This window comes from Mastigoproctus giganteus, chromosome 7, assembly GCF_048544385.1.
Source record: "Mastigoproctus giganteus isolate SK-2022 chromosome 7, ASM4854438v1, whole genome shotgun sequence".
NCBI classification, from domain to species: Eukaryota; Metazoa; Arthropoda; class Arachnida; order Uropygi; family Thelyphonidae; genus Mastigoproctus; species Mastigoproctus giganteus.
The window spans coordinates 110,932,522-110,946,084 of NC_143581.1; the positions used below are offsets into that span (position 1 = coordinate 110,932,522).

General features: G+C 38.3%; 1 protein-coding gene across 1 annotated transcript in view; it reads right to left on the reverse strand.

Annotated features, from left to right (window-relative positions):
* Positions 1-306: 306 nt before the first annotated feature.
* The window catches only part of LOC150083146 (netrin-1-like), a 283,410-nt gene continuing 270,153 nt past the window's right edge, over positions 307-13,563 (reverse strand). Inside the window, exon 6 of the mRNA XM_090377071.1 lies at positions 307-594. Coding sequence (XP_090233197.1) covers positions 458-594 — 137 coding nt within the window. The 3' untranslated portion in view covers positions 307-457. The remainder of the gene's footprint in view (positions 595-13,563) is intronic.

The window sequence follows — 13,563 nt, forward strand, 5'->3', positions numbered from 1 at the left end:
GACATCCATAATACTCAATAGAATAATACAAAACACAGAGTCACTAGGAACTTCTTATACACACGACACGCTCGGATCAGAGAAAACACTGCCTCTGTGATGTAATCCAAGCGAATTGGGTAGTTAGCCGTCAATGTAAAATCTTCCTCTTCTTGATGACTAAAACTCTTACTACATAAATGATATAAGTTTCACATGAAACTATTACGACATTTTTAGACTGATTCCACTTCTTTTTTTCTTTTTTTTTTTCCTGTGGCTATATTCTCCACTGACAGAGGCTCACGTCCTACCCATGGCTTGAATATATTACTGTAGCATGCCTCCATGTTACCTGTTAGGAATTCTTGTGTGCAGGCAACTGAACAGGACGTAAAGGAAGCTTTTGCACACCGAATCAGTAACACGATGTTTCAGGAAGAGTGTGGCTCTGTCGTCAGGATATTTTGAATTCTTATCAGTTTTTACACCGTCCTTTCCGTTGCCGACGCTGAAATCGTCGCATTCGGCGAGCCCAGTCGTCTTTCCATTCGATGACAATGTTTCGACTGTCTGCAGTGAGACCTGGATGGTCTGAGTTTCGACTGTCTTTTCCTGTAAATAACAACAAAAATATTATTCAGAAACCGTTTACTATAACTTTATTATAAATACATTAGTGGATAAAATGCTTTATAATCGTTAATTTCACATTTTTCATAAAATATGCATCATAAAAAGTAAACTGGTGCTATATCATTATAACGTGTATGACGTCATAGTTTAGTATTGTTGAGCATCAGCTTCATATTTAGAAAACCGATGAAGAGTATATCACAGAGAAATCCTGTACATTAAGAAGTGTATAAATTGCAACATGATTTAGGAAGAACTGGACACTTCTATATATGGCCAAGTAATATTACGAAAGATACAATTCTGAAGGGACTGAAAAGCATGCTATGCTCTAAAAATTATTCGGATACCAGTAATAGTCATGAAAATGGATGCTTTTGTGTGAAAATCTTAAATACAAAAAGTATTAGAACTCATAGTGTTTATAGATTATAGCATAGATTGAAGGCAGAGAAGATGGAAGACACTGGTTGTCATATGGCTGGAATTTTTGTAAATTGGAATTTTCTGGAAATATGCGTGAAGGATGGTTGTTCAAGAGAACGAAGTAGAGTTGACAAATGAGAAAGAGGAAAAGTTACGAAAGCCCATGCATGATCCATTTCCACTTACAGTGGTGTCTATGTTACAGGCCAAAATGTGAACGTAGAAAATGACAGTGAGGTCCGAGGATCTAGGACCGTGATTCCTTCTCAACTTACAGAAACTTTATCGTTGGGAGAATGTCCTCCAAAAAAGTAGCATGCATGATTTTCTTTTCAGCCGCGAAAATTTCGTTGTCAGCATCATCATCTTCTGTAACTTGCGATCCGTACGATGACCTGCGACCTAACTCAGGTCATTATACCGAGCTTTAAAACAATGTGAAATTCCTTAGCGTCGTTTTAGATTCCATCCTGCCATTGAGGATTACATTATATTCAATGTGCAGTTTGTCCTGATTTGTATTCTACTCTAAAGAAACCCTTCAAATAGACTCTGCTATCTAGAGGAAAAGCTTATTTTGGCTATAAACAGAATAAATAATAAATTTCACACAAGAGCATTCTGGTGCATCAAGATCTCTGTAAAATGTATACTAAACATGCCATAATGAGGTACGTCATGTCCTACTTTGGATTTATACTTTATTATTGGGAAGAATGCCACCGGCACTCTTAAAAACTATGGGGGATTAGAATGCTGAGTGTTAAAGTGAGCCAGTTGTCTTACTTGCTATACTTGACCTCCAAAAAATTACACTATGCCAAAGCCTCAACTCTTAATACATAGAATAGAAATACACTCAAAGTGAAATCATTTCCGAACCTTTTCAATGCTGTACCCTGAGCTGGATATCATCATTCTTCTCTTTCTTGGTGATTCCCTTCTACTTTTGACTCTCTCAGGGTAACTCGGGAACTTTTTTTTTTCCTGGTGCAGCATAAGTCTCAGGCTTCCTTGCACTATATGGCTATTATTATTAATAATAATAATAATAACAATATGAGAATCTGTAAGGTGGAACTTTTGGAACGTCATTTGAAAACTACTACATTCCTGTGTTCAATACTGAACAGATCATGGTACTCTAAATAGAGATACATCGATTGTGGCGATCAGATATAGGCACTTTTTTCCTATTGAGAAGTTAATGTTACTATGGCACTGTTTTTTAATGTTCTGTTACAAGCTCAAGTTTATAAAACTTTGTGATTTTCCATAAGCACATTTAAAAAAAAAAATTCAAAAAGCGAGGTAGACGTTGAATTGGGCTAGGGATAAGTATTATATACATAATACTTATCCTCAATTTCCTCTTATATCAAGAACAAAAAGTACTTTTTTAATTAAATAAATTAATAAATCACATCGAGTACTGATTAACGAATCCTATACCTGCACTCGAACAGTTACCGTACAATTTAGGTGTCTGGTATCGTGCTCATGCTCTTGACAACAGTCATACCACGTGTTATGTGTTGCCAATAACGCCATTACACGAAAAAGGTCAAGCCACGGAATGACAATGTTACCGTAGCAGCGTTAATTGTGATCTTCATTTGCAATATACGCAGCCACTGATTGCTTTACAGGTTAATCGTTTCCAACAATTTGGAATTGATTTTGTTTTTTGTGTAATTCTTGCAGTATACTCAGAAGAATATCTGCCAAATATGGTTGCATTTCTTCAATCAGTTCGCGTCCCAGACAGCTCTAAATATGAATACTTTAACTGTGACCATCTAGTATAAGTACTTTATTTATGCAGAATGGAGAATTTTCCTAAATGAGAATGGTTTCACAATAACTTTTTAAAAGAAGCAGAATCATTTCAAAAGGAAAAATTAAATGCAACTGAAAATATTAAAACATTATTATTGTTAGATAATGCAGATGCATATTCCTCCGCTGAAATTTTATCAAGGGACCTTCTATTACAACAACCCTTACTCAGCCGTAAACGTTTGTACCAAAAGAAACAATTAGCGAGAATTTATCTGTCTTGAAGGTTCTAAGGCAGCGATTCTCAATCTTTTTCGTCAGCAGGCCAATATGAAAATACAATAGAAATTGTGGGTGGGCCGTATATCGGGTTAATGCTGTGATATCATTGATTTACAATGTAAATATACAATGCACATACGCATTAGAAAACAACACCTCAATAAATTTCGATATAAAAATGGCCGCGGACCGCAGGTGGTCCGCGGGCCACACTTTGTGAACCCCTGTTTTTAGGGATCTTTTAGACTAGTGTGTTTCCCGTATCTCCACCACGTTTTATTCGGCCTCAACCTTTGTGTTAATACAGTAATCGAATTAAGGCAAACTAAAGGAGCGCGTTTCACTGGGCTCTGCCTGGTGGGTCCGCAGACACAATGTAACTGGGCGAGTTAGATCTGCGCACGTGCCTATTTGTTTTCAAGATACACGAAGTGGACTATTTGCGAGCGGTTGACTCACTTCACTTTTCCTCCTGTACTCGTTAGGGGATTCAGTCTTTTTATTTGTATATTTCTTTTTCGATTTGTTTTTAAAATCGATTAATATGTTCCACATTGAAAAATTTATTAGTGAAGTTGAAAAACGTCCAGTTCTGTACGATACGAGATCGAAGGAATGTAATAATAGGGATGTGAAGGGAGTTTGGTGAAGGGAAATTTCGCAAGCCATGTATGAAAACTGGGATGATTTATCTACAGAAGAAAGAAACACGCTGGTTGTCAGCCTGGTCGAAAAGATAGGGCGAACGCACCAACGGAGTGTCATTTTGATTTATTAATTAAATAAAGGCAGAGTGTAGATAGACCGCACAACTAGGTTGTGTCCATTTCTGATGTTCAGACAAGACTGATCAGATTACTAGAAATCGCTCGTGTAATTTACCGGTCGTGCTATCCGCCGCGTTTTACACGCTTCGCTTACTCGTCCGTTTATATTGCCTTGTAATTCAACAACTTTGCAAAAGATATTTCTTGGCTAAATGCCTAAGAGTGTGAAGGAGTTTACTATTTAGAAGGTTGCCGGACCGGAAGAAAATCGTATTTCAATACTGATAAAGTCTGTGATACGCTCGAAGAACCATAATATATGCAATGTACCGCTGGTATTGGAAAATTCTGATGTGATCCAAGGTTAACTTTATAGTATGCAGATCTGCAGTATATATGATGCAATCAGGGAGAATCTTCTCAGATACAGTGGTGCCTGGAAAGACAGCAGGAGATCCTACACATGATTGAGATTTCGAGCCGTCTGTGTAAACTGGCACAAAGTCAAAATGTTCAGGTGTGATGAATAGAGCTACAGGTAGACAATTTTATGAACTCGTAAATTCTGATGAGTATTATAATTCATCCAGTTCTTGAAAGAAAAGTCGCACGCTGGAACATGAGCATACCAGAGTGGAAAGGTTTGTTGGAGTGGTTGGCATCTTGTCTATCCTGATATGTAATTCTTCGGGTAACGCTTGGACGCGAATACCAAAAGGAAGACAAGAAGTATGACGGGTGCTGTACAAGTTTTTCCATCGTGGTTCAAAAACGGATGTCCACGTGAGATATTCTGGCAAGGATTTCAGTTTAAATGTACACTTTAAAGACAACTGTTTACGTCGAAGTGATAATGGTGATACTGTAAGATCCCAATCTTACAGCTCTAGAAAAATAATATATTTCTTTGGAATTAATTATTTTTAAACAGATAGAGTTAGGCTAATGACTTGTGCATCTGATGTTAACACAATTGTTGATTGAGGTAGGGTGCCGATTAGCGCTCAATGGGAGGGGGCAGTGCGGACTAAGAACTGAACAATTGCACTGTGTCAGTTGGAGACGGTTCTGTTGCGAAAATTTATTTTTATTTTGTTACTCAGAGCATTAATAAAACTACAATAAATAAATTAGCTTTCGGCTGGGTGGCAGCCTTCATCGGATTAAAATACTTGAATGGCAGTTGGAATAGAGATGCACTGCAATACTTTTATTATGTACGGTTCTATTTACTAGTAAATATAACGGACACTGCACACAGGTATGGCCGTAAGGGTAAGTTGGGAAGGAAAAAAGGCACCGTCCCCGAATTGCTCCTTAAAGCCAGTAAGTGGTTGTCTTACAATAAATCGTGGTACTGTGCAGATAAAAGGATGGATAGTTTAGGATTGAGCGCAGAGGGAAAACGCCCTGCCGGAAACGGTCTGTATTTCAGGGGAGAAAATGTGCCGTGACTCTGGTAATGGAAGAATCTACCTTTGTATCTACCGAACCTCACGTTCGGTAGATACAAAGTGATGCGGTTGAAAACTGACCCTGCGACGGGGTTGAAAACTGAAGGGCAGCTAGGTCTGGCGAAGAGCGTAAAAAATATTAAGGGATTAAAAGAGAGTGACCATTAAGTAAAGCAGCCGCTGGAGGCAGCTCCGAAAACAACACGGTGTTTCTGCGGAAGGCTGGCTTGTCCATACAGAAAGTTTCCAAGACAAAGAAGAGAGACCTTAGCGAATAAGAATAAAGATGCAGAAAGGGAAATTAATGGTGATTGGTCAAGGAGAGGAGGGAGAAGGGAGTGAGACAGATTTTTGAAAGGGGAGTGAGAGAACAGGGCTGGTGGAGTTTAGTGGGTAATTAATAGTAGTAAAGTGATGGAAAAGGTGAAGAAAGAAAATGTTATGAGAAGTACAAATGCATAGGTGTAAAGTATGGAGAAGCAAAGATAGTTGCTAGACAGTGTGAAAAAAGTCTAAATGGATGACCAGACCAGTGTTCCACAAGCAAGATCCTTATTTTTGAGAGAACCAGCAAAGCATGCAGTCCAAGAGCGACTCCAGAGATGTACGTTTAGTGGACCACTAAGAAAGACCAAGGAAGACGACCGCTTGAAAGAAATCAGGAGCCAGGTACCCTATTGAGGCAGTGGAAAGAAAGGAAAATATAACTCCCCCTAATTTTGATTATGTTAAACTGATAGGCAATAAATAGGACTGATAGGTGAGCGAGGTATCTGGCTGATGTAAAAGCGTATGTAGAGTAATGAATCAGATGTTATTGTCAGTTATAAATAAAGTTAGTGCTCTGAGTGGAGCAACCAATTGTTCATAACCCACTGAGACATCTGAGGATATGCCCAATTTGATGTTCATGTGTATCAAGAGAGAGAGGAAATATATATGTATATATATATATATATATATATATATATATATATGTTTAGGTTGTGAAGCACTTTAAGAGGTTGATAAAAAAAAGGGGATAACAATATATCCTTAGTCATATGCATGTGGAAAAGGGATAGAAAAATATATAAGATAATTATATTTGTATGGGAAAGTAGAGAATGTATGAGAGATTATCCATATGTATTACTGTGAAGGAGCATGAAATGAACGATGGTATATGCTAATTAATTTAGTATTTTTTATTGCTCATATGTTTCAGATGGTTATAATTGCATGGGAAGGAAGGAAATATATGAGAGAATTATAATTATGCAGAGTAGAAGAAAGCAGTGAGTGATTGTACATTATGATTAATTTAGTGTTTTTGTATTTTCATATGATTCTAACGGTGCAATAAATTTTGTTATGTTGATAATAAAAATGTCTCATCATTCAAGAAAAATACACACAGCTCTATGGAAAACCACTGGTTGGGCAAAATAAAAGAAAAACCTAAAAATCGGGAATCTTCTGATACTAGAAAAAGTAAATAAAATAAAACAGTTGCGCAGTCTGATAGCTTGTGGGCGTTGGAGCAGTGAGGTACCAGTGGTTCACCTTTGGAAAATTAAAACAACTACCAAATTGGGTTCCAAAGTATAGGGGTATTAGAAAGGATAATTATATAGTTAAATAATTAAAAAAGATAAAGCAGAAAGCCCCCAAGTTCTCACAATACATTTATTTCCACGTATAAGCTCTGGACAGGAGATGTTCGACATGCTCCAGTACCAAACGGATAGTCTGATGATGGATGGGATCCAGTCATCGAAGTACGCTATTTCTTGCTGATGATTATACCTGGGACCCGTAATCTATTTTAGATCGTACAGTGCACGGCAATGCAGAGTGAGGTTCATCGGTCCGCACCCCAAGGTGAGAGTGCAGTGAGTCATTTAAGCTTCTCATGCATTTTGTACAGTTGACGGATATGTCCAAGGAAAGTCAACTTTTTATCATATATAGGTCCCAAGAATTTTGTGTCAAGCACTACGGGAATAGCTTTTTATCCAAGACTTAATTCAAGTTCAGGATGAAGAGTATGCTTATGACAAAAATTGCACACCTGTCTGTTTTGTGGAGAGAACTTAAATCCATTAGGCAATGCCCAGGAGTTAATACTATCAATGGGTTGTTGCAGTTGTCTTTCAATAATCCTCATTTTCTCAATTCCATCACAGAACAACTTCCTCAGTTGGAGGAAATTGTTCTGTGATGGAATTTACTCTGATGGCGAAAAGCGTAACACTTAAAATTGATCCTTGCGGTAATCCCTCCTCTTTGAAAAAGGGATGCAAGAGTGTGGATCCTAGAAGAACCAGGAAATACCGAGCGGCAAAAAAGTTTTTAATAAAAATAGGGAGATGCACTCAAATTCAAATAAGATAAAGCAGAGTAAAATTAGATAAGTGCATGGAAAAGCTATTAAACGATGATGGTATTTTTGTTGATTTGATGAAATCAAAGTGAAAAGTGTCAAAATGTGTTCGACAATAGCACCGAAAAGGATATTAATTTGCTAGATGTAAGAACATGGCTAGATTGGATTGAACCGGATTACAGTTTTATTGGTGCATTAGCAGCTAAGGGGCCAGACATGGGTATAGACGTTTAAAAATAAATAAAACATTATTTTTTTAAAATAATGATTTATTTTTAAATAATTCATGAGGTAATGTCATTTATTTATTTTTAAATAATGTCATTGTTTTGTGTTGTTGAGTTGGGAGTGCTTATCCCCCCATCCCGCTGTTTTACAATCGGAAAACGCGTTCTCGATTTTAAAACAGCAGCAAGTGGGGGTAAACACCCTAGGCATGTCAACCTAGGAAGAAAGGGGGACAGGGCTAAACAGTGTGTGGCACCTGCCAATCACTGCCTTCTTCCTGACTTTTAGCAGAAGTGTGGAGTGGTACCCAAGATCTGAATTTTTACCAGGCCTTTTCCTAAGTGACCTATGTAAAAGAAAGTAAATAATTACATAGTGATATTTATTCGACCTTGAGAATGCCGTGCACTACAAATGCACAAGTAAATAATTACATGGGTAATTTCCTGATTAGATATTGACCAGTGCATTTCGACAGGTGTGTCTTTACGTAGAAAAGATTTGACTTACTCCGTCATACCTCTACATATTATGTAGAAAAGCGTGCGCGGTGGTTGGCGAGCGAAGCGAGTAGGGGGGGCGGAACCCCCTACTATATATTAAAAATGTATAGTCGGTATTTTGTATTATACGTTTATATAAATTAATAGGTTATTGCATAAATGAAGATCCGTGGGGATTATCCTACAAACTTGTTACTAACATGGTTCATCCCGGCAATGTTCTTTCTTCTATTATTGTAAATGGTAATCAAACCCTGGACTGGAGTTTGTCAATTAATGCCATCTTGGATGGCTTGCTCCATGAGGACACTGCCTCCTGTGAAAACACCATCCAAACTACAATGAGATTAGATCATTTATCTCACACGAAGGGCCCCGAACCGAAGCTCCTTTTACGGATACTGAGCTGGAATCTGCTATCTCAATCTTAAGGGGTGGTAAATGTCCTGGACAGGATCTCCTTGAGGTTTCTGTACTTAAAAGATTTTGGAAAAATTGCCCATTAATTATATTAAATCTTTTGAATGTTTATTAGTCTTTGGGATTATTCCCTCTCTCTTGGAAACAGGCTAGACTTAAACTTCTGCTTAAGTCCTCTGACAAACCCTCCAACGATCCGGCCTCTTACATGCCCATTGCACTGCTGCCCATTCATGGAAAAGTCTTGGAAAAATTAATTGTTTCTCCTCTTTTAAGTTACTATTTAGACAGAAACCTAAGTTCCCCACTTCAATTTGGCTTTACACGTGGAAGGTCTTCTGTTGATGCTATTTGTCAGGTTTTGAGTACTGTTCAAAATTTCAATTCTAAATATATCCTCGGTCTCTTTGTTGATTTCAAAGGGGCATTCGACGCTGTTTGGTGGCCGAAAGCCTTGGCGAGGCCAGAGAGGCCGGGTCTCTGCTCCTATTTACCGTCTCCTTTCGAATTGCTTTGATTCTCGCAGCATCACAGTTTTCTCAGGATTCTGCTGTCTTCAGATCTGTTTCTACGGGCTGCCCTCAGGGCTTTGTTCTTGGCCCTGTGTGCTGGAACATGGTCCTTGATGGGTGGCTCTCGGTTGATCGAGACAACATCCTTCAGCTAGCTTACACAGACGACCTTGCTATTCTGATTTTTGGTAATTCCCGCCGAGAGCTAGAGTGCAGAGCAAATGAAGTTCTAGAGGACTTGAATATCTGGTGTCAAACACATAAACTTCAAATCTCGACTAATAAAACAAAACAAATGTTGCTAAAGGGCTATCTTGATGTGAATAGACCACGTGTTATTAAGTTCAATGGAGAAATGATTAGGAGTAGTCGGCGGCATAAATACTTAGGAATTTATTTTGATGACCGTCTTAATTTTAATTACCATGCAAAATATGTACTTCAGAAAATAAAAGCTATGACCTATAAAATTATTAAGATTACCAGGAGTACTTTTGATGTAAAGAAATCTTCCATTAAATTATACTACTATTGTATATTTATACCAATTGTGTGTTATGCGGCAGGGCCTTGGGGATACAGAATCGGTAATTCCCTTGTTCAAAAATATCTTACTCAAGCACAAAGATTCTTTCTTCTCGCTGTAAGTAGATCTTGTCGAACTGTCTCTACAGCTGCTCTCCAGGTCCTCAGTCATCGACTGCCAATCCAATATGAAGTAATGTTACACTATCTTTTATATTGTAGAAGATAAAATGTTCCTGCGATTGTAAATGGTATAACGTATAATACTGACTTGTAAGAAAACGTAGACATTAAAAGAATGAGAAATGGACATTGTAGAGCGTGGCAAAATATCTGGTCTACCTCTACCTTGGGTAGGGAGACCTTTAAGTTTTTTCCCGAGGTTGTTGATTACGACAAGAAAATGGACTGGTTCAATCCTGGCTTATACGTTACGTTTTTATATACCGGTCATGGCAGTCTTAACTTTAAATTGTTTTCACTAGGATCAAGTAACACTCCTCTCTGCAGTTGTGGTGCTGAAGAAACTGTTGAGCACCTCGTCTTTCATTGTTCCCTGTACGATGATTTAAGACTGGACTTCCAACATCTCACAAATGTATTTGACTGCTCTGAACTGCCAAGATTGGTTAACTGTTCTGAATATTATACTGCCTTCTCCACCTAAGCAGAGAAATTGTTTAAACAGAGACGAAGAATTCTTACTGCTGAGGTTCAGTAAAATGCTAGACTGTTTCTGTTTCTTTGGATTACTCTTACCTGATGTATTGATCAGTCTGCTGGACTCCGAAGGCCAGTATTTATTTATGTATCATCATTGTATATAGTCTTTTTATGTACCATCATTGAATATAGTCTTTTTATGTATCATTAATCATTGTACATAGCTGTTATAAATTGTACACAATGTATAGATTACTTTCAGCGGCAAATAGGGGAAACCCTGGAGCCCGCCAAAAAAATAATAAGACTTTGAATTTTTGAATAGGTTATTGCAAAAATTTAACAACAGCTGACACGTTGTCATTATCGGATAAAATCTGACTGAGTGTATATAGCTCAGTAAAATGGTTAAAAGCGGTAAAATGAGTAGTGTTAAAATCTGTACAGTCAATTAAAATATCTCTGATAGACAAAACGGTGTCGTAGGGCTCACAACTAGGAATTTCATTGGCCCTCAGAAAAAACGAAATGGCTGTTTCCTATACGGAGCCGACCAAGAACAACTTCCTCTTTGCTATTCCTTCGCTCCATGGTTCGATAACAGGCTGTACCTGACGTAATTTATTTGAAGTTTGTCTATTACACGAATCTTGCCATTGGGACTGTATCTTGTATTTGCCCGTAATCTGTATAGGAGATTTGTTGTTTGTTGTTATTGGGTTTTTAGGAGCAAAGGCAACCAAGGCCATGTTGCTTCGTGTATATTGTCTGTGTTCTGAGGTCGATTTTCTGTTTTTTGGACGAAGCATCCGAGTTTCTGGGGGAAAAAAACCATGCTACCCTCGCCTGAGGCCAACTAACTCAGCCACGTTGTGAAAAAAGTTCCACAAAAATTCCTCCCGTCATCGACGGGATACGAACTCAGGTTTTTTTCACCCAGTGTGGGGAGGATGGAGATTCTATCAACTGTGCTACCCACGAGGGCTATAAATAGGGAACTAACAGACAATGATTATTAGTGGAAACTGCTGATTTGGTTGCAGTATAAGCCAAATCATTTTTACTAATCCCAATGTGCCTAGAAATCTAGCAGAAGCGGATATCGAATTTATGCTCATGGAGAAAGTATATTTTCTGCTGGACGGGATGGATGGGATGAGAATTGAATCTCAACGTTAATAAAGCCTGTAATACGGAATCGGAATATATCATAAACAGTTGGTATTGTCAAGTTGTGATGTGATCCAAAGCTAACTCTAGTGATTGCAGCTCTGCTGCGTATATGCTAGATTCAGGGAGAATCTGTAAGTATATAGTGGTGACTGAAAAGACAGCAGCAGATATTACACATGATTTCGACTTCGAGCCGTTAGCGTAAACTGGCAAGAAGTCGGAATGATAAGTTCGGTGCACTGAATAGAGCTGCAGGTAGACAGATAATAAAGTACTGTATCACATTTTACCCAATTCTTAAGGGAAAAGTCGCATACCGGAACGTGAGCATGACAGGGTGCAAGGGACTGCTTTGGTGATTGGGCAACATTTTTTACCATGGTATTAAGCTCTCTAAGCTGTTGGACACGAATATCAAAATGACGATTGACAGTCTGACGGGCGTTCAAATTTTACCATCGCGGTGGCTCAAAAATGTCAGTTTTAAAGCGTACTTTAGGGACAACTGTTAACGTTGAAGCAGTAATGGTGGTTCATTTGCTTCAACGTATAGGTTCTGGACAGGAGACATTCAGCATGCCCCAGTAGCAATGCGGATAGCCTGATGTTGGAGAGGGCCCAGACATTGATGTACTTTGTTTCTTGCTGATGCATATACCTGAGACCCTTCGTGTCGTTTAGACTGCACAAGTGCACATAATAAGGTGAATAGGTGCGCACTCCAAGACGTAGAGGACAGAGAGCACTGAGAATGTTCAGGCCTCTAGAGCACGTTGTATGGAGTTTATGGATATGTTCAAGAAAGGTTAACCTTTATCAAATGAGTCCCAAGAATTTTGTGTCTAGTATTACTGGAATAGCATTTTATCCAAGCCTTAATTCAGGTTCAGGATGAAGATTGAGGTTACGACAAAAATGTGCGCATATGTCTCGATTCCAGTTGTCGTACAACAATGTTGCCTGACCGAAAAAAAAATTAAATTTTCTGTTTATACTCCGGGACGACCAAACGGTCAGAGGAGTTCACAAGATAGACAGAATACAAGAAACAGCACCGTATTCAACAGTCACGGGCTTGAATCCCGGTCACTCAAGGCACGTATACTTTGCACCCGCGCGCTTGTTTTGTGATAGAATTCACTTTGATGGCGATATGCGTATCACTTAAAACTGATCATTGCGGTACTCTCTAGATAATAATTTTACTTGGCAACACACTGTTGTATATATATTTTCATATGCAAATTTGTTATTTTTGTGCTCCAATCTTTAATATAATTATTAAAGATTATATAATTAATAATAATAACTGTTTTTTTTTCTCATCCTTGTTTATTATGTTGTGTTATTCTTTCATGTAAACTCTTGGCGTGTTGTATCCGTGAAGGGTGTTGTGTACGACATGTTCCTTGTGCATACAATAAAGAGTTCTTCTTCTTCTTCTTCTCCCTCCTCTTGGCAAAAGGGATGACAGAGTGAGGATCGTACACGAACTTGGAAATACTGATTGGCTTAGAAGTTTTTGATAAAAACTGGGAGATGCCGTCTAAGACCGATGCTGTGCAAGTCTCTTAAGATGCCAAATTTCCAAGTCGAGTTACACGCTTTCTCCATGTCCAAGAATACCGACACCAGATGTTCACGTTCTAGGAAATCATCTTGGATGGTTGTTTCCAGTCTAATTAAAAGGTCCAGAGTCGACCGGTTCTTTCAGAAGCAACAATGCATGCTGGAGAGGTCATTTGATTTTAATTAACACTCAAGACGAGTACTGCTCATTCTCTCCGGGATTTTGCACAAACAGCTAGTCAGAGCGATGGGACGATAATTAGTAGGAATTTTATAATC